The sequence below is a fragment of the Microtus oregoni genome, unplaced genomic scaffold, assembly GCF_018167655.1.
Source record: "Microtus oregoni isolate MIOR12 unplaced genomic scaffold, Mior012 000018F_ref0000195, whole genome shotgun sequence".
In the NCBI taxonomy this organism is placed as follows: domain Eukaryota; kingdom Metazoa; phylum Chordata; class Mammalia; order Rodentia; family Cricetidae; genus Microtus; species Microtus oregoni.
The window spans coordinates 6,494,438-6,515,143 of NW_024543077.1; the positions used below are offsets into that span (position 1 = coordinate 6,494,438).

Here is a 20,706-nt window from a genome sequence, read left to right on the forward strand (position 1 = left end):
ACAGCTCGTCAGCTTCCAGAGGAAAGGAACCTGCGTGCTCTGCCCTTCGCAGGCTCCTGTGTCCACACGACTTGGTATGGATGAGCACCACCGTAGGTAGTGCTGGGCACCGGGTTACAGGACACACATCCAAAGCAGCGTGACTTCTGCTGTCCCGAGGCCCGCACGCTCGAGAGACTGCCTTCCTACACAATCACCCAGGAAGTGTGAATGAGGACTGCAACAGATGCTACAGAGATGTGACTGAAAGAGCCGTGAGCGCCAAAGCCAGTGGATGCGACCAGATCGGAAGTAGAGAGAAACCAGAAGTTAACCATGTGAGGGGGAGGAGGCAGGGCATCGAATAGAAACACCGCCCTGAATTGTACGATACGAGGATGCTGCCAGTCCACAAACTGCTACTGTTTTGGTGACATACTGCTGGACAAACATTTCCTCCTGTCTCTCAGATCCCTATAGGACCCCCATGGTGTTTATAGACTCTCAAAACTGCCCGGAGGAAGGACATGGGGTGAAGATTGTTGTGGCTGTGAGCCCTGTGTCCAAGGTCATGTGTGTGTGTGTGTGTGTGTGTGTGTATAGATTGCAATTAGAACCCTACACAAGCTAGGCAGTGCTTTGCTGAGCTACGGCCTCAGTCTTTAGCTCACTGTTTCCACCCAGTTCTTTCCCACTGGACGATTCTCTGTGTGTGACAGCCTCTTGTTGTCTTACCAACGAACCTAAAGGCATATTACTCCAAGGTTGTGTGCTAGACCATTCAAGATGGTTTCTCTCCCAGTTTAGGCAAGGTCCCCAGCTAGACAGGCCTGCCTATCCGTGTTTCTGACATGCAACCTGGGTGCCGGAGAAGACCGAAGAAAATTCCTCTGAGTGATTGCTAGGAATCTGTTCGCTACTAAATGTCCCTTCTCTCAAAGCCAGTTCTTCTCAGACACCACAGGGCTTGACAAATACCAAGTAATTCAGACCACCAGGGCATCCTACACGTGAAAGCCACCATCTTTAAATTCCATACACGCCAGTGAGACATACGAGCCACATTTATACATATTTTTGTCAGTAGACATATTTGCCGAAGTCTTCCAGCTTTCCTGAGTTAGCGTATTGTTCTGAAGGTATGTAAGACCCTAGGGCGGTGCCAGGGCCCACAGCGGGTTTCTGTAGAAGCCGCTTTACCCCCTTCCCACAGCTGCCCTCTGTTCCCCTCGCCCTGACATCTGTCTACAGGACAGTGATGACTACAATTCTCACGTGGCCTACAGACACTTCTTTTGTTTGACCTGCGTAGCTTTTCAAATGAAATATTTTCAAGTCTAGCGAACTCTTAAAAACAAAACAACACAGCTTTCAGCTTGGCAAAAATCAAAGATTTAGGACAAGGAAGCCTGGTTCCTACCCATCAATAGTTGGTCAAAGGCTTTCGAGGCCTCGCTCACACACGCCCGGCAGGGCTGCTGCTGGCACCTGAGTGAATCAGAACCAGGGTCCCCAGGGCCGCTGCGGGGCAGAGGAGGAGAAAATGTAGCAGCTCCTTCATTCTTCCGAAGACCAGCCGCGGGGGCTCTCCCAGGGCTGCAGAGACATTGCACAGATGCGCAGACATTGCACTGGCAAAGACACACTGGCAAAGGTGGCTCTGTGGGCAGGAGACGCACCCAGCTGCGGACTGGAGGGACAGAGGAATGAGGGGGAGCGTATTATGGAACAAGCATGGGACCCCATGAGGGCGGTCTACAGGGCCTCTGGGTGGCATTCTAGGTGGGTGGAAGGGTTGTTACAGGTAAGAGCTGCTCTCAGTTTTGTTTCTAGCCACCTCGTTATGCTGACCATCAGAGTCTGCTGATGCCAAGCCAAGCCGAAGACAGGACACTGGAGGCAAGCACACACACCTGGCCAGCTGTTGGCTTGGGGGGATGCTGGAGGCCAGCACACACACCTCATCCAGCTGTTGGCTTGGGGGGATGCTGGAGGCCAGCACACCTCATCCAGCTGTTGGCTTGGGGGATGCTGGAGGCCAGCACACACACCTCATCCAGCTGTTGGCTTGGGGGGATGCTGGAGGCCAGCGCACACGCACCTCATCCAGCTGTTGGCTTGGGGGATGCTGGAGGCCAGCACACACACCTCATCCAGCTGTTGGCTTGGGGGATGCTGGAGGCCTGCACACACACCTCATGCAGCTGTTGGCTTGGGGGATGCTGGAGGCCAGCACACACACCTCATGCAGCTGTTGGCTTGGGGGATGCTGGAGGCCAGCACACACACCTCATGCAGCTGTTGGCTTGGGGGATGCTGGAGGCCAGCACACACACCTCATGCAGCTGTTGGCTTGGGGAATGCTGGAGGCCAGCACACACACCTCATGCAGCTGTTGGCTTGGGGGATGCTGGAGGCCAGCACACACACCTCATCCAGCTGTTGGCTTGGGGGGATGCTGCCTTCTGTTCTCTGAGCTGCCGAGTTTCCAGAACAGATCCGAGCAAGCAGGAAACACCCGCTTTTGTCTAGAACACACGAGGTTCCATTTTGATGACTTGGCAGCAATGATAGACATTACACGTAGGGACAGAAGTGGGAAGTCTAATAGGAGACCTGAATGTGAACTGGGACCCCAGAGGCCTGTCCAAAGGGAGGCAATAAAGGAAAACGTCAAAGAATGTGATAGAGGCAGACCAATAGAAAAGGGAGAAAATGAAGTGACAGGATTAAATAAACTGTATCAGCACACAAATTAGTGCACATTGACAAATGTGAGCTTGGGGAAATAGATTATTTAAAAATGAAAACTTAGACATTTGGACAAGCATATCAAATATAAAGAAACAGAAAAGCTGAACACATAAAAGAGATGATCCGAAAGACTAGCTTTCTTGTATCAGTCTGCATCTCTGTCTGCTTCCTGCCTGAGGTTTCACAATGGCTTTAACTCCTGCTGTTACTCCCTGTGGTGACAGACTGTGCCCTTCATTGGTGGGGGACCGAAACCCTTCTCTTGTGGCAGCCATGAGACACCTGAGCAACACAAGAGCCCATGGTGGAACAGGTTTAACTCACCTAGAAAACGGAACGGACATCTTCCTATCAAAACACACAAGTAAAAGTCAACCGCCCCTCAAAGGAAACTTTGCAGGATAAATAGCCTGGCATGGAATACGTGTAATAGATGGAATTACAGTGTGGAACGGACGGATAGGGCAGCAGCGGGGCTTCACCCCGTGCACACGCCACGGCACTTCCTCATCCACTCCAGGTGCACGCTACTCTTCACAACACATGGCTCCCACACAAAGATCTCAACACGTGAGGCGAAAGGGTGAGCTGCCACGAAGTTTAGAGAATGAAATGATATGCAATATATTATCTGAAGACAATGGAATCGTGCTAAAAATCAAGACTATATAAGTTTAACCAGGACAATCCCATCCATAGAAAGGCTTCTACACGATGCATGAGTTAAAGTGATCATCCCGGAAAGAGACAATCATACTGAAAATTGCAGTATATTTAGGTTGTGAAACAGTGATTATGCGTCACATCGGAACGGTAAGCTTTCAATTTAAACATTCGTGTTGGAAACGAAGCCCGAGAATTTGAGCATGAGTCAGAACATGTATCATGCCAGAAACCAGAATGCACCCCAGAGCACATGAAGGTAGAGAAACGCACACACTGTAGATAGCAAAGCATTCTCAGAGCAGAAAGCCTCAGGGTTACAGACATGAACACCCACGTCCCGAGCAAGAACACGAAGTCCAGGATGAAGCCAAGGCAAAGGGATGGGATAAAAGGAAATATCAAACATGAAAGCAAACGAGGGAGGGGGTGAATGTGAGCTAGTCCTTTAACAAGGCTACAGGGAGACTGGAAAACCTTGGGCATGGTTGCTAGAACTAGAAGGATTGAGAAAATAAACAACAGTTGAAAGACAGACACAGATACGTGTTCTGCGTGAGCCTGCACCCAACTATCATATTAACTAACACACCAAAGAACGATCACGTGAGACCTTTTATGGAAATACAAGAAGTAGCTGAGATCCAACATCTCTTCCTAACAAGCCTTCCCGGCAAATTAGTAGCAGCGGCAGGAAGCGGTCCTGATGCTGCACAGATGAAGGTTATCTGTGAGAACCGGTTAAACACCATGCTTAACAGAGAGTCAAGAGCCCTCCTGCCGAGATTAGGGGGAAACACAAGTGTCTGCTTCAAGGGCTTCTGTTCTGCTTCATGCAGGAAGCCAAAGAAATAAAGAAAAGGGAAAGGAGATAGAGGACTTAAAAGGAGTGATAAAAAACAAATAAACTTTGTTTTTAGAAAATGTGGTTATTAAAGAGAAAAATCTAAATGCTGTTTATAAGAATAGTGAGAGAGTTTAGTGGTTTTTTTTTAAACGATGTAATTGATCACTGTATAAAAAATAATTGCCAGGCTAGAGAGATACATAAAATTGCTAGCTGAGCAGGCCTAGATGACCGAAGTTCCAGCCACCAAAACCCATGTAACCCATGGCCTCTGTTGTCCCAGTACTCCTATGGCAAGATGGGCGGTGGGGACAGGAGCACTGGCCGGAAGCCCCAGGCTAGCCGCAGAGAAGAGCTGTCTCCAGGAGAGACAGTCAGAGGACTGAGCCAGTGACCAGGAAAATGTGCTCCTGGGGAAAGGGAACAGGCTAGGGATGTCCAGAGGTGTGCTGGCTTAGGAGCAGACCTAGATAACGTAGCCAACTGACTTGATTATCGATTAATTGCAATACTGGGGGCCCAGCCTTGGGCCTTCTGCACTGAGCTACATGGCCAGCTCTCGGTTTTTGAGACAGGGCCTTGTTAAGCGGTACAGTCATAAAAATTTTGACTTCTGTCCAGTGTGACAAAGATGTAAACTTTCTACTTCTTTTTTTACACTAAGCACAAGATGGAACTTTAGTAATAAATAATTAATAAAGATGTTTAGACATCTATTGAAATAGCACCTCTGCCTCATTTTCCTTTATTCCTTCTGTTTCTCTTTTTTAATATTATGTCTTATTAATTCTTTGAGAAACTTAAAAAGGAAACTCTGGAAAAGAACTTAAGAACACTCCCGAAAGTTGAGTTGTATATTTGGGAAATTCAACACTTCTTGAAAGATAAATGTCCTGCCATGATGCAGACAAACAGGCCGGCATAACTTAGCCTATTCTTTTATGCTTGCTTGAGAAATCATTTCTGAAGTCTTAAGAATTTTCTAGAGCTCCTAAGATATTATAAAAATATGCTGGCAATTGCATTACATATTTATTATAAAACATTTCCTATATGTTATAGAGTTATCCTTACAGCTAGGGAGAAGGAAGATCATAGAACGACACTGTGACCTGAGGTCATACATAAAGAAATACGGAAGGCGAATTCCCATCTCCTAGGACAGGTGCAGATCAGTGTGTTTCAGAGTTGGAGAGATATAAAAAGCCTCTCATAGTTGCACCTCCTGCACCCCTGGCCCTGGTGGGGATGTGTGCAGAGGAGAAAGAGTTGCTGGGGCAGCTGACTAGTCATATTAGCCAAAAGAGTCCAGCCAGTTCCAGATTCAGTGAGATACTCAGTGTCCTTATCTGACCTCTGCATGCATGCACCTGCATTCACACAGGTGCATACACATCCGTCACACAGACACACACACAGACACACACACATACACATCCATCACACACAGAGAGATACATACACGGGGGGGGGAGAGAGAGAGAGAGAGAGAGAGAGAGAGAGAGAGAGAGAGAGAGAGAATATATGTTGGGAAATGATTCAGTGAGATAGTGTCCTTATCTTTTGAGCTATGCTCAAAAGCGGAAGATTATGAATGAAAAGGTTAAGAAGTTACATTAATATCAAGAAGGTCTCTCTATCAAAAAGCTTCAGGAAGAAAGAGAAGAACAAAGCTGGAATAAGAGATTTGCACCACACTATCTAAGGACAAATATTTAACATTAAATGAAGAAGAGATACATTTTTTGTCAAGAGGGGATGCCCAGATATAGCAAACGATAATGAACATCGTGTGGAATCAAGGCATACAAATTCCTCCACATTCGCTGGCCAGCAAGTCTCAATGAATCAGTACAGAGAATCTCTCAAAAGAAAGAAAATGTGGAGAGGACCCGTGAAATAGCTCAGAGGGCAGAGTGATTGCCACCATGCCTGATGCCTTGGGGTCAATCCTCAGGACACATGGTGAAAGGAGAGAAGAGACTTCCACAGGCTGTCTTCTGACCCCACACGTGCACTGTGTAAATGCTTATCTCAAAAAAGTAACTAAATGTGCTGAAAAATTTAAAACAAAAACAAAACCAGGTAGAGAGCAATAGAGGAAGACAAACAATGTCGACCTCAAGCCTCCTCCTGCACACTCATACAGGTGCACCTGTACGCTCACGCAGGTGCACCTGCACACACTCACTCAGGTGTACCTGTGCCTGCACACTCACACAGGTGTACTTGCACCCTCACCCATGTGCACTTGTGCCTACACACTCACCCAGGTGTACCTGTGCCTGCACACTCACACAGGTGCACCTGTGCCTATACGCTCACTCAGGTGTACCTGTGCCTGCACACTCACACAGGTGTACTTGCACCCTCACCCATGTGCACTTGTGCCTACACACTCACCCAGGTGTACCTGTGCCTGCACACTCACACAGGTGCACCTGCGCTGACACACACAGGTGCACCTGCACACTCACACAGGTGCACCTGCACACTCACACAGGTGCGCCTGCACACTCACTCAGGTGCACCTGCACACTCACCCAGGTGCACCTGCACCTGCACACTCACACAGGTGCACCTGCACACTCACACAGGTGCACCTGCACACTCACCCAGGTGCACCTGCACACTCACACAGGTGCGCCTGCACACTCACTCAGGTGCACCTGCACACTCACACAGGTGCACCTGCACACTCACACAGGTGCACCTGCACCTGCACACTCACACAGGTACACCTGCACACTCACACAGGTGCACCTGCACATTCACACAGGTGCACCTGCACACTCACACAGGTACAACTGCACACTCTCACACGTGCACCTGCACCTGCACACTCACTCAGGTGCACATAGAGACATGCAAACTCATACCCAGATGATATGTCATTTCCATTTATGAGAGCGAGAATTTAGAAGAAGGAAACACAGATCTGCAAGTATGAACACTTATCAACATTATTGGTACATGTATAATACTACTTGGTAACCTCAGTTATAATCTTTGTGCTCTTAGCTAAGTAAATATGTATCTGTCTGGCAATACACTGGCCTAGAGACAGTCTTGCATGTATGGGACTGGAGAAACTTCAAGGATTGTACTGGTTATAACCTAGGTCCATTGACAAGGGAAATGTCAAATGCCACAGAACAGGGAAACACAGAGCTACATAGACTAGAGGTTATTGGCCCAAATGGAAGATTCACAGCAGTCAAAATAAATCTATCAACTTGGATGAATCTCATCATGCAAATAATGTATAAAAAAGGAACCCCAGGGAAGAAGATGTACATCATGAGTCATTTAGATAACGTTCACCAAGTGTGCAGAATGAAATCTGTAAACGTGGGGGCTGCAGCCAGTAGGGCAAGTACTTCTTTATTTGGGGTGGTGGCTCTTTTTGTCTAGGGTGGGAAGGTGGGAGGGAATGGAGACATGAGCGATTAGTAATGTCCCCCCCCCCCCCCCCCCGCATTTGAAGTATCATTAGTATTTATTTCTGCCTCATGCATTAGAAACAGTTTTGCAAGTGGTTCTGTGTTCAAAACAGTAACAAAATATAAAATAGAGTAGACTTCATTTAAACACTCATTCTGTAGTTTCAAACTAGATACATCGGGACCAGGAATAAAACCGACACATTCAAACGATGTTTAAATCAGTCGATTATACTTTTCATTAAGAAAACAGGAAAGATAGGTAAGAGCCGTCTTTCTAGTCCACTGTTTGGCCAGCTAAGGTTTTGGGTCATTCTGAAGCCTACTGCAGGCAGACTCTAGAGTGAACCATTAGCCCAGGCGCTGTTAGTAGGCAAATGACACACAGCTACCGTTGACATTATAAATGACATTCTTTTTATCCTAAAAAAGCAATTTCACAGATATGCTCTTATGAGAGCAAAAAGCATTTTATCTTCTTCCTCTGGGGATGTAAGAGTGCACTTCAGCGAGGACCCTACCCTCCATGTGTGGGCACCTCAGCGTGCCCTTCAGTGCGGACCCCACCCTCCATGTGTGGGCACCTCAGCGTGCACCTCAGCGCAGACCCCACCCTACACGTGTGGGCACCTCAGTGTGCCCTTCAGCACGGACCCCACGCTCCATGTGTGGGGATCTCAGCGTGTCCTTCAGCATGGACCACGCTAGTCCACCTCTCACAGAGCCATCTTGTTCTCCTTTTAGCTTCTCTCACGTTTTGTCTGTGGGATTTTTATTAAGCACCCGGAACTATTATTTCCCCCTTCCAAATGTTTCACATTTATCTCTAGATTTCCTCCTCTCTCCGCTTCACCGAGCTTCACCAGAAAGCTATTTTAGAGCTCAGCTTTCTTTGCCCGTGTTTTCTACTTAGTCTCAGTTTTTTAATGAGGTTATATTTCTAAGAGCTTTGTTCAAGAGACTTACTCATTAGTTATGAAGATTTTACCCCTCTTAACTTTGCTGAAGCTAATTTCTCTAATAGCCTAATTTGCTAACGTTCTCTGCTAGGACAATCCTCACCGCTGCAGGCAGCCACAATGAACGGGTGAGGACTGTCCTCCGATTCTCTGTCTGCCTTTCTTCCCCTGTCCCATGAGGGTCATTGTTGTCTGTCTTGGTAACCCTTGGATGCTAGAGACAACCTAAAAATAAAGGGCGGGCATCCCCGCGTCCCAGCATCCTCAGTAGAACGATTCCCTTACTTTTGTGTTGGCACGTCCCTCGGGTTTCTCTGGGTCCCTACCTAAATTCTGTATCACCATTCTCCTACAACCAGACCAACACAAATGAAGGAAAAGAAGCCTCAAATACAGTGGTTAAAATCCAGTGCAATACAAATGCCTAAAATCCATAATATCCGCGTCCCAAACCTATGGACACAGCAACTAGCTCCTGTTCAGAATCACCCAGGTCCTTGGTCATGATCTGGATTTGAACAATTTTACTGTGCCAAAATCTAGGTCTCTAGTAGACAACAACATGGACTTTTTTTTTTTTATGTTCTTGATGGTGAAAATGACGAAAATACATGTTATCTACCAAATGAATTTGATCAAGTGTGTGTGTGTGTGTGTGTGTGTGAGTGTGTGCATAGAGAGGTCACACATGGAAACTGGAGGTGATAAAATCATGTTAGCAGCAGAGAAGTGTGCTACAGGAGGTCAGAGGCTGGAAAGAACTTCCTACCAGCCCCTCTTTCTGAACAGTTTTCAGTTATCGTGATCCTGAGTGTCTAGCTCACCTGGCTGTTGCAGGAGGCTTGAAAATTTACCAACCAAGTCCATCGTACACGTAAGGTTGACAAGACCGTGTAACACTTTACTGACACGGATTTTTTTTTAAGCTCCATAGGCACCTGGACACCAACACCAAGGCGGGAACTTGTACTAAACGAAGAACAGGGTCCCTGAGGAACTTTATGACTGATTTTCCTAACCAGTAGCCTATGTGTTATCCGGTTAGCACATTAGCTACAAACAATCAAGCCATAAGTCATGCAACTATTGATCGATCCTGGTCCTGGATGAAGCATTTTAAATGCGCCTGCGAATTACGACGTAGGTGCTGTGAGCAAGCACAGCTGTGCCCTGTATCTCCACCAACCCACAAGGCTGACAAATCCCGAGACTAGCTGCCACACCCTGCGCTGAAAACTGCCGCTAGGGTAGAGGTTCTGTGAAAACATTACCTTCGATTTGGGCTTCTGTGCCTTAGGTGTGCTGTAGATAAGCCAGCAGTGAGCCACTTAGACGTGTGTAGAGATGTGGCAACCGCTAAGGTCGTGGGGCAGTAGCAGGGGCTGGGCCTCCTCATTACTTCACCAGGCTCTGGAAAGTTCACACCTGCTCTCTCTACTCTGCTGACTGTACCTGCATTGCATGGGTTCATTTTATTTTATTTAACCACTCATGAGCTGACGTGGCAGGACCATTCTGGACTAAGCAGGTGGCTCGGGGGAAAAGGTACTTACGGCCGACAGTGCCTCCCGCCCCACATAGTGGAAGGAGAGAGCCCAACTCCACAGATTGTCCTCTGACCTCCCTCCATGAGCCTGCCTCCGCCATCAATAAATAAACATAGTTGTATAAAAAGAGTTCCATTCTAGTTTGGAGGGGAACTCTAGAGGCAAAAAGCCACATGGAGACGGCTCCCGCCGATACCCCAGAGAGGGAGGCATAGGGCAGTACTGGATCAGGGCAGTGACGGTCTATATCGGGTGCCACTCCTGTCTGGGGTAAGAGTCCCCCTCCACAATCTCCCAGTCATCAGAGGCTTGTAGAGGGTGAACGGAATGTGATCTGTGTTCTTCCCACTTCTGCACTTTTGATCATGCCTTGCTTTTGGAGAGAGAATGGTGGAAGATTGCCGTGGTGGTGGGAGTAACAGGTGTGTTTCACAAAAACAATTAGTTGGCAAAGTTTAGCAGACCCCAGACCTCAGAACCTCCAAGTCACAGCTTTTTTTCCCCTTTCTATTTGAACTCAGAAGGCAGGGAAGGGGGCAAGGATGACTTCTCGATGTACAAGAAGAATTAAACCTAGTTAGATAGTGGCTGGTGCTGTCTGAGACAGGACAGGACTGTGTCTACAGCTAAGTTATTGTTTAGTTTTGTAGCTGTGTTGCAGAATGGGTTAGTTCATCCCTCATCTGGCTGAGTTTGACCGCTACTTTAAGAATCCCCCTCACTTGCACTCAAACTGAAGCGTCTAAATTGCTCCAACTTTTAAGGACAACCTATGTGCTGGAAGCCAAATCCCCTTCTCCTTTTGTGCCTGGCTGCCCAATATCAAAGCCCAAAGGCCAGCCAATAAGAAGGAAACATTTCCAGAGAGATATTAGGGCCATTTGATTAATGTATGTGGAGGGGAGGAACATGAAAGGGAAAATAAATTTTGAAAGCTTCAACCTCAGTGGAAATGGAATCACTGAACCACAGAAGAATAATGGACTCTCTTTCCATTTCAAGCAATTTCTTAAATTTCCTTCCTTCGTCCTCCTTCTTTCATTCCCTTTTGAGGAAAACACCAGTATGCTGAGGTTTATCCATCTGTAGACATTTATAAATGTAGTCTTTTATCTTTTTATTGTTTTTGAAAGTGTGAGTCACACTATACTGCTTAGGATGGCCTCCAAGTGACTGTGGCCTTACTTGAATCATCCTCCTGCCTCAACCTCCCCAGTGCTGGCATTACAGCCGTGCACCACCACACCTGGCTCGATGCTGTAAGTCTTTGTGTTTGAGCAAGCCTTTAAGAACCAGGCTATGGAACAGAAAGGGTAAAACCTGCTGGTCTGAGAGCAAGCCTTGATCCCTTCCTAATGCCCCAGCGGGGCTCTCCTTAGGGCCAAGGAGCTCTGCCGTCTGAGGCATCTTACCCTCATCCGGCCGTTCCGTATGGCTGGTCCGTCCTCTGCCAATCTCAACACGTACAGATCCATTTTGTATTCTCTTCCTCCACGGATGCTGAATCCAAACCCTTTGGCTCCTTTCTCCATATCCACCGTGAAATAATCAAAATCCTGTAGGAGTGGGGAAGAAATGGAAGATGGGATCGCTTAGCATTAGAGGGACTTCGACAGTCAATTTCCCTGATCCCCTCTCTCACAGTTAACGTCTTCAAAGGACATGGCGTTAGAAGACGCCACTTGACTTTACAAATACTGAACATGCAAGACCTGGCTCCAAAGACTCAATTAGTTAACTCTGTTAAAGCAAACAGCACAGCTTAAGCTGGCTTTTCTTGATCAACTTGCACTTAATGCGTGACATCATCTCTTCTAAATTCACCCATTCACTGATGTTAGCGCCATAAGTAAGTCTGTGCAGACCACTGGACATCAACTCAGAGGACACAAGGTCAGTGTGTCCTCTAAATGCAGCATGTCCCAGACTCCCTGGCCACCACCGCTCTTAAACTCTGTGGGGGGTAAAGCTGGTCCTTGATTTAATAATGGGACACAATGCAATTGGATAGAGCAGAAACTGTACTTAATTTCTATCTCGGTATCTCGTTCCTGGGTGATGAATATTTACTAGACATTGAGCTCTGGTCTTTTACAGAGGTTGACCGTTTACCATGGCCTATTAGGAAGAGCCACCCTTGAGAAAATGGAAGCTCAGAGAGGCCAGGGAAGTCTCAGGAGGAACGTCCAATGCCAACCAAGAATGGGACAGCCAGACCCTTAGCTGTATACACGGGGGCTTTTTGATGATTGCAGTGGCTGCAGGGTCGGTTGTAAAGCCAAGCTTGGCTTTGCCATCTGCATAGAGGCTTGGCTATTTACCACAGAGTGGGAGGCAGGCGGTCATTTCGAAACAATGGCTCTGAAAGACCCCAGTGGCTGGAATATGTCAAATTTTCTACATTAGTAGTATTCTGAAGGTCTAGCAGGAGCTTAAGAACAATGACTGAAATGGGGGGATAGGAGGAGGCAGAAATTTTTAATAAATAAATTAATTAATTAAAAAAATAAAAAGAAAAAAGAACAATGGCTGTTGCTGAGGCTATGTTCTTGGAGTTAGCTTGTTAACTATTATCAAGATTAGTTCATCCATGACTACCACTGACTCCCGGTTGGTTGTGGATCTGTCCTGCTTCATCTAGAGCAGACTGATCTATGCACTGATGTTCTGGAGATGCAGGTGTTAGCCCTGATACTGAGGCTAAGAACAGAGGCCTGGCTGTCTGCTCCCACAGTATCTGGATGTTCTGCCTCCCTTCTACAGCACTCGCTGCACCCCAGGAAGTCTCTGTGGGGACCCTATGTCCTCCAGCAGGGGTACCTGTGGCTGCCTGTAGTCGGACAGAGGGTACTGCCTGGTGTCTGGGGAGTGCTGCCTGTAGTCCAAGGGTGGAGGCTGCGGGTAGTCCCCTCCTGGGGGCTGCCTGTAGTCCAGCGGGGGCTGCCTGTAGTCGGTGAAGGGAGGTTGCCGGATGTCTGGCTTCACGTCTTGCCTCGCTTTCACTTCTGACCTGTAACTAGATAAAGAGAAAGGGAGTTTGCTTTGGCATTGCAGCACTCGGAGGAGATGAGAAAGACTCTAAGCACGGTCCAGCCACCACAGCTTGTGGGGACCCAAGTTGTGTCTTGTTACATATTTAGGATTTAAGAAGATTAAAGTAATGGCATTATTTAGAAATTGTTGACAAATATATTATTGGGTACTTTCATTTGCCTCCTTAAGAAATTGACACAAACCGGACAATGGTGGCACACGCCTTTAATCCCAACACTCAGGAGGCAGAAGCAGGTGGATCTCTGTGAGTTTGAGGCCAGTCTGGTCTACAGAGATAGTTCCAGGACACCAGAATTACACAGAGAAATCTTGTCTCCAAAAACATCAAAACAAAACAAATCAAGAACAAAACAAAACCCGACAAAACAAATTGACATAAAAGCTATAGATCCCCCAGAACTTTGTGGAAAAGGTGCCATGGATATTTCTCCCTCACTTTGGCCATTTCAAAGCTGCACAGTTAGGGCTTGGAGGGCCGGCTTAGTAGTTAGGAGCAGGCTCTGCTCCTGTAGAGGACTTGAGTTCAGTTCCCAGGGCCCATGTCAGAGGGCTCACAACCTTGTAATCCTACCTCCAGGGAATTTGACTCTTTTGCACGCCACAGGTACTTCATTCATGAGCGCGTGCGCGCGCACACACACACACACACACACACACACACACAATTAAAAATAAATAAATCTTTAGAGAGAATCCAACTGCACAATCACTCTAAATCAAGGGAATGAAACATGTCTTGCCTCTCTCCCGTCCTTCCTCTCTTTCTCTATGCTTACTCTCTCTCTCTCTCTCTCTCTCTCTCTCTCTTTCTCTCTCTCTCTCTGTCTCTTCTCTCTCACATATAAACACACTACTTGGCACATGTAAACACAATTGCAATGATCTCTAAGTAGTTTATAAATATGTTATTCATGGCTATTTTTAAAAGTTTTATCTAATTTTATTTTATGTGAATGAATGTTCACCTACATGTATGTGTGAATGGCTGAGTGGTACCCTTAAGCACCTAGGGAAGAACATCAGATACCTGGAACTGGTTACAAGGAACCGTGTGCATGCTGGGAACTGAACCCCAGTCTTTGCAACAACAAACGCTCTTAAACATGGAGCCATCTCCTCAGTCCCCAGGGTTATTTTAACTGCTAAGGTGCATCTTTGTGAGTAGTTCAGATGGTAAAGACGTGGTAGTAAGGTGTGATCGTCAAGTATAATGCAGGCCCAGAGTCACCAGCTCACTGGGAACACTGGGGCTATGTTGCAGACATTTAAACATGTGGCCATGTGATAACAGGGAAGGCAGAATGACCCAGGGCGGCATTCATTTGTGGCATATTTTTAGCCCTTACTCATGAACAAACACAGAGAGCAGAAATAGCTGCTGGGTAATCTCCCAGGCATCCCCATCGCTCTGAACTGGGGGCGCTCACAATGGGAGTTACAGCCACTCCCTGATAGTGTGGGACCATGGGCATGCTGGTAAGACAAACCCAAAACTCAACACCGTGGAACAGAGGCCCTTGAATGTTAAAGCTCACTGCCTGTTGCTGCCGTATGGCTGTGGTTAGATTAAAACAATATTCTGAAGAATTAGCAAAATACTTTCTTTTCTTTTCTTTTTTCTAGATAAGGCCGAAACGCAACTCTGGCTAGTCTTGACTTTGGGATGTGCCTCTGTCAGCCTCCTGAGAACTAGGTCTGCTGATGTGTGCTATGGTGTCTGGGGGAATTAAGGAAACAGGAAATATTCAGCACACAAGAAGGCTCAAAGGGTGTAGGGTTTTCCACTTCAGACCAGATGGCTTCTTGACCAGGTCATGGTCTATCTGACATGGAGTCCCAACAAACACCAAACAAACAAAACAAACAAAACCCCAAGTGAAGTGGACAGTTAGCACCACTATCACCCAGTATCTGGGGAGGACACATAGAAAGTGCAAAGTAGGGGATGTGTTTATGTGGGCTTCTTGGGAGGTCAGTGGTTTTAGTCTCCCCTCCGAGTAGGTTGCATTTGTTATTAACCCCCCCAGGAGAAGGGAGCCTTCTTTCTGTGTCTTGTATAGTTCCGGCTTTGTTGTGTTTCTCCCTAGTCCACCCACCTGTTGAGGTGCAAGCTGCGAACAGAGTTACTTAAAATACGATTTGAATAAGGTGCTTAACTATACAAAAGCATGCATTAAACCAGAGGAATCGAACCAGGTGACATTTGCCAGTGTGTGGCGGCTCCCTTCTAGAAATCTCTAGCTCGGTGGTTTGGGTGTCACACTGTCTTAAGTTACAGCATAGCCACTTCATTTTCATGCTCGGTGTGGTATTGGTTTGAAATGTCCATTTTGTGCTCCGTTTCCACCAGATGTGTCATGGGGTGGAGCCAAAGAGAATGAAATGTAAGAATCTCCCAACGATTAGACAAATGACCAGAAGCAGGGAGAGAGAGTGAAGCCTGCTGCATCTTCCATCTTGACCACCAAGCACTCAGTTGTCCCTCTATTCCACTGCCATGTGTCAGGAATTTCAGGTAACTTCCTCCTGAAGGGTTCCTTAACAAGGAAAATGGCTGTTGCTAACTTTAAAGTGGGTGATACACTGGCTAGAGCAAAAATTAGGTTGGGCTGAATATGTCAACACTTCACTTTAGGGAAAACATAAAATCAGATGATTACAAATTTAAAACACAGGCTTCAGGCTGGGGAGATGGGTCAAGTTGGTAGGCACTTGCTATACAAGTGTGAGGATCTGAGTTTGAATCCCAGCATCGGTACAAAAGCCAGGTACAGTGATGAGTACCTGTAATCCAGCCCTTCAGGGTAAAAACAGGACGAGATCCGTGGACCTTGCTGACCACACCGTTTAACCAATCAGTGAGCTCCAGGTGTAGAACCAGTTAGGGAAGGTACCCAATGAACCTCTGCCCTCTGTATTTGGTCATGCATGGCTACCTTACAAAGAAAATGCACTCGTGTACACACATGCACACACACGCACACACGCACACGCACACACACACACACTCACATGCACGCGTGCACTCTTAAAAGTTATTTTACATATAAAAAAGGTTACCTACGTAATTCTCCTATCTGTTAATTTCATCACTAATGATTCTTTAGAGAGATGATAAAGACAGATGGCAAATGGTAATTTCTAGCTTTTATAGTGTGGTAAAGACTGAGAAATGCTGCCCAGGAGATATTCCACAGCTTGAGAGCCTTTTACGAATCATTTCTGGGGATGAGAGCCCACAGGATCTCAAGAACTACAAGCAATTAATAGTGGCTGACAGAGGGAGAATTCTTCCCCAGAGATGAGTTTCCTGATTGGCTGTGCAGTGCTCAGAGGTCATCCCCAGAAGCGCACGCAGGCAAGCAACACTGAAGGGATTGTATTTATCTGTTGATTTGTTTAGATGTGTGTGTAACAGAAATGGTTAAAGGGGAGGAGCTGGATATGGGAAAGGCAGGAAGGAGGAAAGGAAGAAACAACACATTTATATTTTAACTAAATTTTAAAAGGAATCATTTGAGACTGGAGAGACAGCTCAGCAGTTAAGAGCACTGGATGCTCTTCCAGAGGACCCTGGTTTAATTCCCAGTACCCACATGACAGCTCTCAACAGTTGTAGTCCTGGGTGATCTGATACCCTCACACAGACACACATATAGGCCAAATATCAATGCATATAAAATTTAAAAAAAGAAGGAAAAAGAAAAAAAGAATCCTGTTCAGCCTTAGTATCTAGGGTTCTGGTGTAGGAGGGTCTTCTGTCTATGTGTTACTTTCATTGGTTAAATAAAGAGACTGCCTTGGTCTTTTGATAGGGCAGAAAATTAGGTGCGTGGAGTAGACAGAACAGACTCCTGGGAAGAAGAAGGCAGTGTGGCAGATGCCATGGCTCTCATCTCTGAGACTGACGCTGGTTAGACTCATGCTGGTAAGCCACAGTCAAGTGGCGATACACATTAATGGAGATGGGTTAAACTAATATGTGAGAGTTAGCCAATAAGGGGCTGGAGATAATGGGCCAGGCAGTGTTTAAATGAATACAGTTTCTGTGTGATTATTTTGGGATTAAGCTAGCCAGGTCGGGAACACCGCTGCTCCTTTTTACAACAGAGTTCAAGGTGAATGAAAGGATTTACATCTTCCAATGCTCTCTTCCTTATGACTTTAAATGGCAAACATCAGTTGCCCTTGCTGGCGAACAGCCTGTTCTTTACACTTAGATTTGGAATATATTCTGTAATAGTTCTCTTCTTTCTAAAGGGATCCTTCTTTATGAACTTATGAACACTTTAGAATTATTTTGTGATTCCTGAGCACCTAGGGTAGCACAGGAAGTTAATTTGGGAGTGAATGAGGTAGCATACAGTATTGCTTATTCTAATTTGCAGAATAGAAATATTCAAGAAGATTGCCATTATTGCTTTCCCCATTCTTGCATGGGAAATGGCTCAGTCTGATATGTAGGAGGGCACGCCTTGTCTGGAAGAACATGGTATATGAACTGGCTTGGCAGCATTTCTAGCATGATCTAGAAACAGGCAAAGACTTTTCCTTTGACTTCCTGGTCATCTTTGGCGGATATCACAAAAATGTTTCTGATATCTGCGAAATCACTGAATTGTTTTGTTCATACATAAATGAATCACCGGTAACAATAAAAGTGTAAGCCAGGAAACCCAAGTACAGGCCCGTAAAAAGCCCTAAACCTGGAGAGGCCACTTCTCAGGTTGTTAATGTTACTGAAGCAAATATGTTGGTGATTTATAAAAATTTTAATCATGTAAATGTGCTAATTTCACATTTAGGAAATACTTTATTTTGTGATCAGGGAAAATGTATCTGCAAAGACCGTTGCTTCCGTGATAGAGAAAGGGTAAATCCCAGCTGTAAACGAGAAGGAGATGGGATCCTGCCACTGCCCTCCCAAGGGATTTAACACACTGTCATGGGATCCTGCAGTGTCTGCCCGTGGCAGCCGTCCCCCCAGGGGATTTAACACACTGTCATGGGATCCCACAGTGCCCACCTGAGGCAGCCATCCTCCCAAAGGATTTAACACACTGTCATGGGATCCCGCAGTGCCCACCAGAGGCAGCTGTTCTCCCAAGGATTCTAATACACTGTCATGGTTTGCCCTTCAGAGTGGGGGAGCCACTTTTGGAGAGACGATGGCCAGCTGATAGAGACGAGATTACCCATCCCCCTCCCCAAGGCTAGAAGCAGGATCCCAAGTATAGGGCAGTGTGCTTGGAAGGAAGAAGAGTGGGTCACCAGATTAACTACCACAGCAAAGTCGGGAGTAGGAGTCTGGCTGAGGGGAACACAGGTCCTGGGAATGCCAGTACAATCTGTCCAGATACCACGTGGTGTAAGCAAGCACAGCTGGGGCTTAGCACTGAGGCAACCAGAACTTACTCTTCCTGTGGGCTCTCACAGTCTTACCTCTCCAGCATTTGCTCAATGGCACTTCTCTTCACTAGCATGTATTAAAAACATAAGCAGGAACAACCTCCACAAGAACAGATACAAGGGAGCCACCACTGAGGGAGCAGGCCTGAGCCAGAGAACTCTGCAGGACCAGGCCCAAGGACCAAGCCAGAGATCTCTGCGGAAGCAGGCCCAGTCCAGGGACATCAACAGAAACAGACCTGAGCCAGTGACCTCCACCAGAGCAGGCCTGAATCAGTGAGTCTTGGATCCACTGGCACCTAGAAGATTGATCATTAGAGACACAGCCCTAAGCACACCAATCTGAGGAGAAGACGGATAGACAAGGTAATAACACACTCCACAGCACAAAGAACAACACAACACCAATAAAAACTATTGGCCCTACAGCAGTCCTTGAGCAACCAAATATAGATGAAGCAGAAGAAAATGACCTAAAAATAACTTTAGGGGAATGTTTGAGGCCCTCAAAGAGGAAATGAAAAATTCCCTCAAAGAAATGGAGGAAAAGAGAAACAAAAATGGGAAGAAATCAACAAATCCCTTAAAGAAAACCAAGAAAAAGCAACCAAACAGGTGAAAGAAATGATTAAAGGCTTGAAAACTGATATAGAGACAATACAGAAAACACAAACCGAGGGAATTATAGAAATGGAAAGTATGATAAAACGATCTGGAATCACAAATGCAAGCATAAACAGCAGAATACAAGAGATGGAGGAGAGAATCTCAAGCACTGATGATACAATTGAGGCAATAGACTCAATCAGTCAAAGAAAACATTAAATCTAGCAAAAGCTAAGCACAAAATATACAGGAAATATAGGACACCATGAAAAGACCAAACCTAAGAATAATAGGTATAGGAAAAAAGAGAACTCCGGCTCAAAGGCACAGAAAATATATTCAACAAAATCATAGAAGAAAACTTTTCCAACCTAAAGAAAGATATGCCTATGGAGATACAAGAAGCTTACAGAACACTAAATAGAGTGGATCAAAAAAATTAAAGTCTCCTCACCACATAATAATCAAAACACTAAACATACAGAATAAGAAAAATTATTAAGAGCTGCAAAGTAAAAAGGCCAAGTAACATATAAAGGCAGATCTATCTGAATTACACCTGACTTCTCAATGGAAACAATGAAAGCCAGAAGGTCCTGGTCAAGTGTTATACAGAATTTAAGAGCCCATGGATGCCAGTCCAGACTTCTATGCCCAGCAAAACTTTCAATTACCATAGATGGACAAAAGATATTTCATGACAGAACCAGATTTAATCAATACCTAGCCACAAACCCAGCCCTACACAAAGTACTAGAAGGAAAACTCCGACCCAAGAAAGTTGGCTACATCTATAAAAACACAGACAATAGATGATCTCACAGCAGCAAATCCCAAAAGAAGGTAAAGACACACACAATAACATCACCAACAATGAAAACTAAAATAACAGGAACTAGCAATTACTGGTAATTAATATTCCTTAATATAAATGGACTCAACTCACCTATAAAAAGGCACAGGCCAAGAGATTGGGTATGAAAACAGAATCTATCCTTCTTCTGCATAAAAGAAACACATCTCAACCTCAAAGACAGACATCGTCTCAGAGTAAAGAGTTGGGAAAAGATTTTCCAATATCATGGACCTAAGAAACAAGCTGGTGTAGCTATCCTAATATCTAACAACATAGACTTCAAACAAAAATCAATCAAAAGAGACAAAAAAGGATATTTCATGTTAGTCACAGAAAAAAATCCACCAAGAGGAAATCTCAATACTGAACATCTATGCTCTAAATACAAGGGCACCCTCATATGTAAAAGAAACACTTCTAAAGCTTAAATCACACATCAAACCCCACACACTAATAGTTGGAGACTTCAACACTCCCCTCTCACCAATGGACAGGTCAGTCAGACAGAAAATTAATAGAGAAATAAGGGAACTAAAAGATGTTATGACTAAAATGGACTTAACAGACATCTATAGAACATTCCATCCAA

At 45.7% G+C, this 20,706-nt stretch overlaps 1 protein-coding gene across 6 annotated transcripts in view; it reads right to left on the reverse strand.

The window, feature by feature from the left end:
• The window catches only part of LOC121458759 (membrane-associated guanylate kinase, WW and PDZ domain-containing protein 2-like), a 1,271,545-nt gene that overhangs the window by 68,688 nt on the left and 1,182,151 nt on the right, over nucleotides 1-20,706 (reverse strand). For all 6 annotated transcript variants that reach the window (XM_041668118.1, XM_041668117.1, XM_041668122.1 and 3 more), the window contains 2 exons: nucleotides 13,013-13,208; nucleotides 11,605-11,748 (listed from right to left, as the gene is read on the reverse strand). In XM_041668118.1, coding sequence (XP_041524052.1) covers nucleotides 11,605-11,748; nucleotides 13,013-13,208 — 340 coding nt within the window. The remainder of the gene's footprint in view (nucleotides 1-11,604; nucleotides 11,749-13,012; nucleotides 13,209-20,706) is intronic.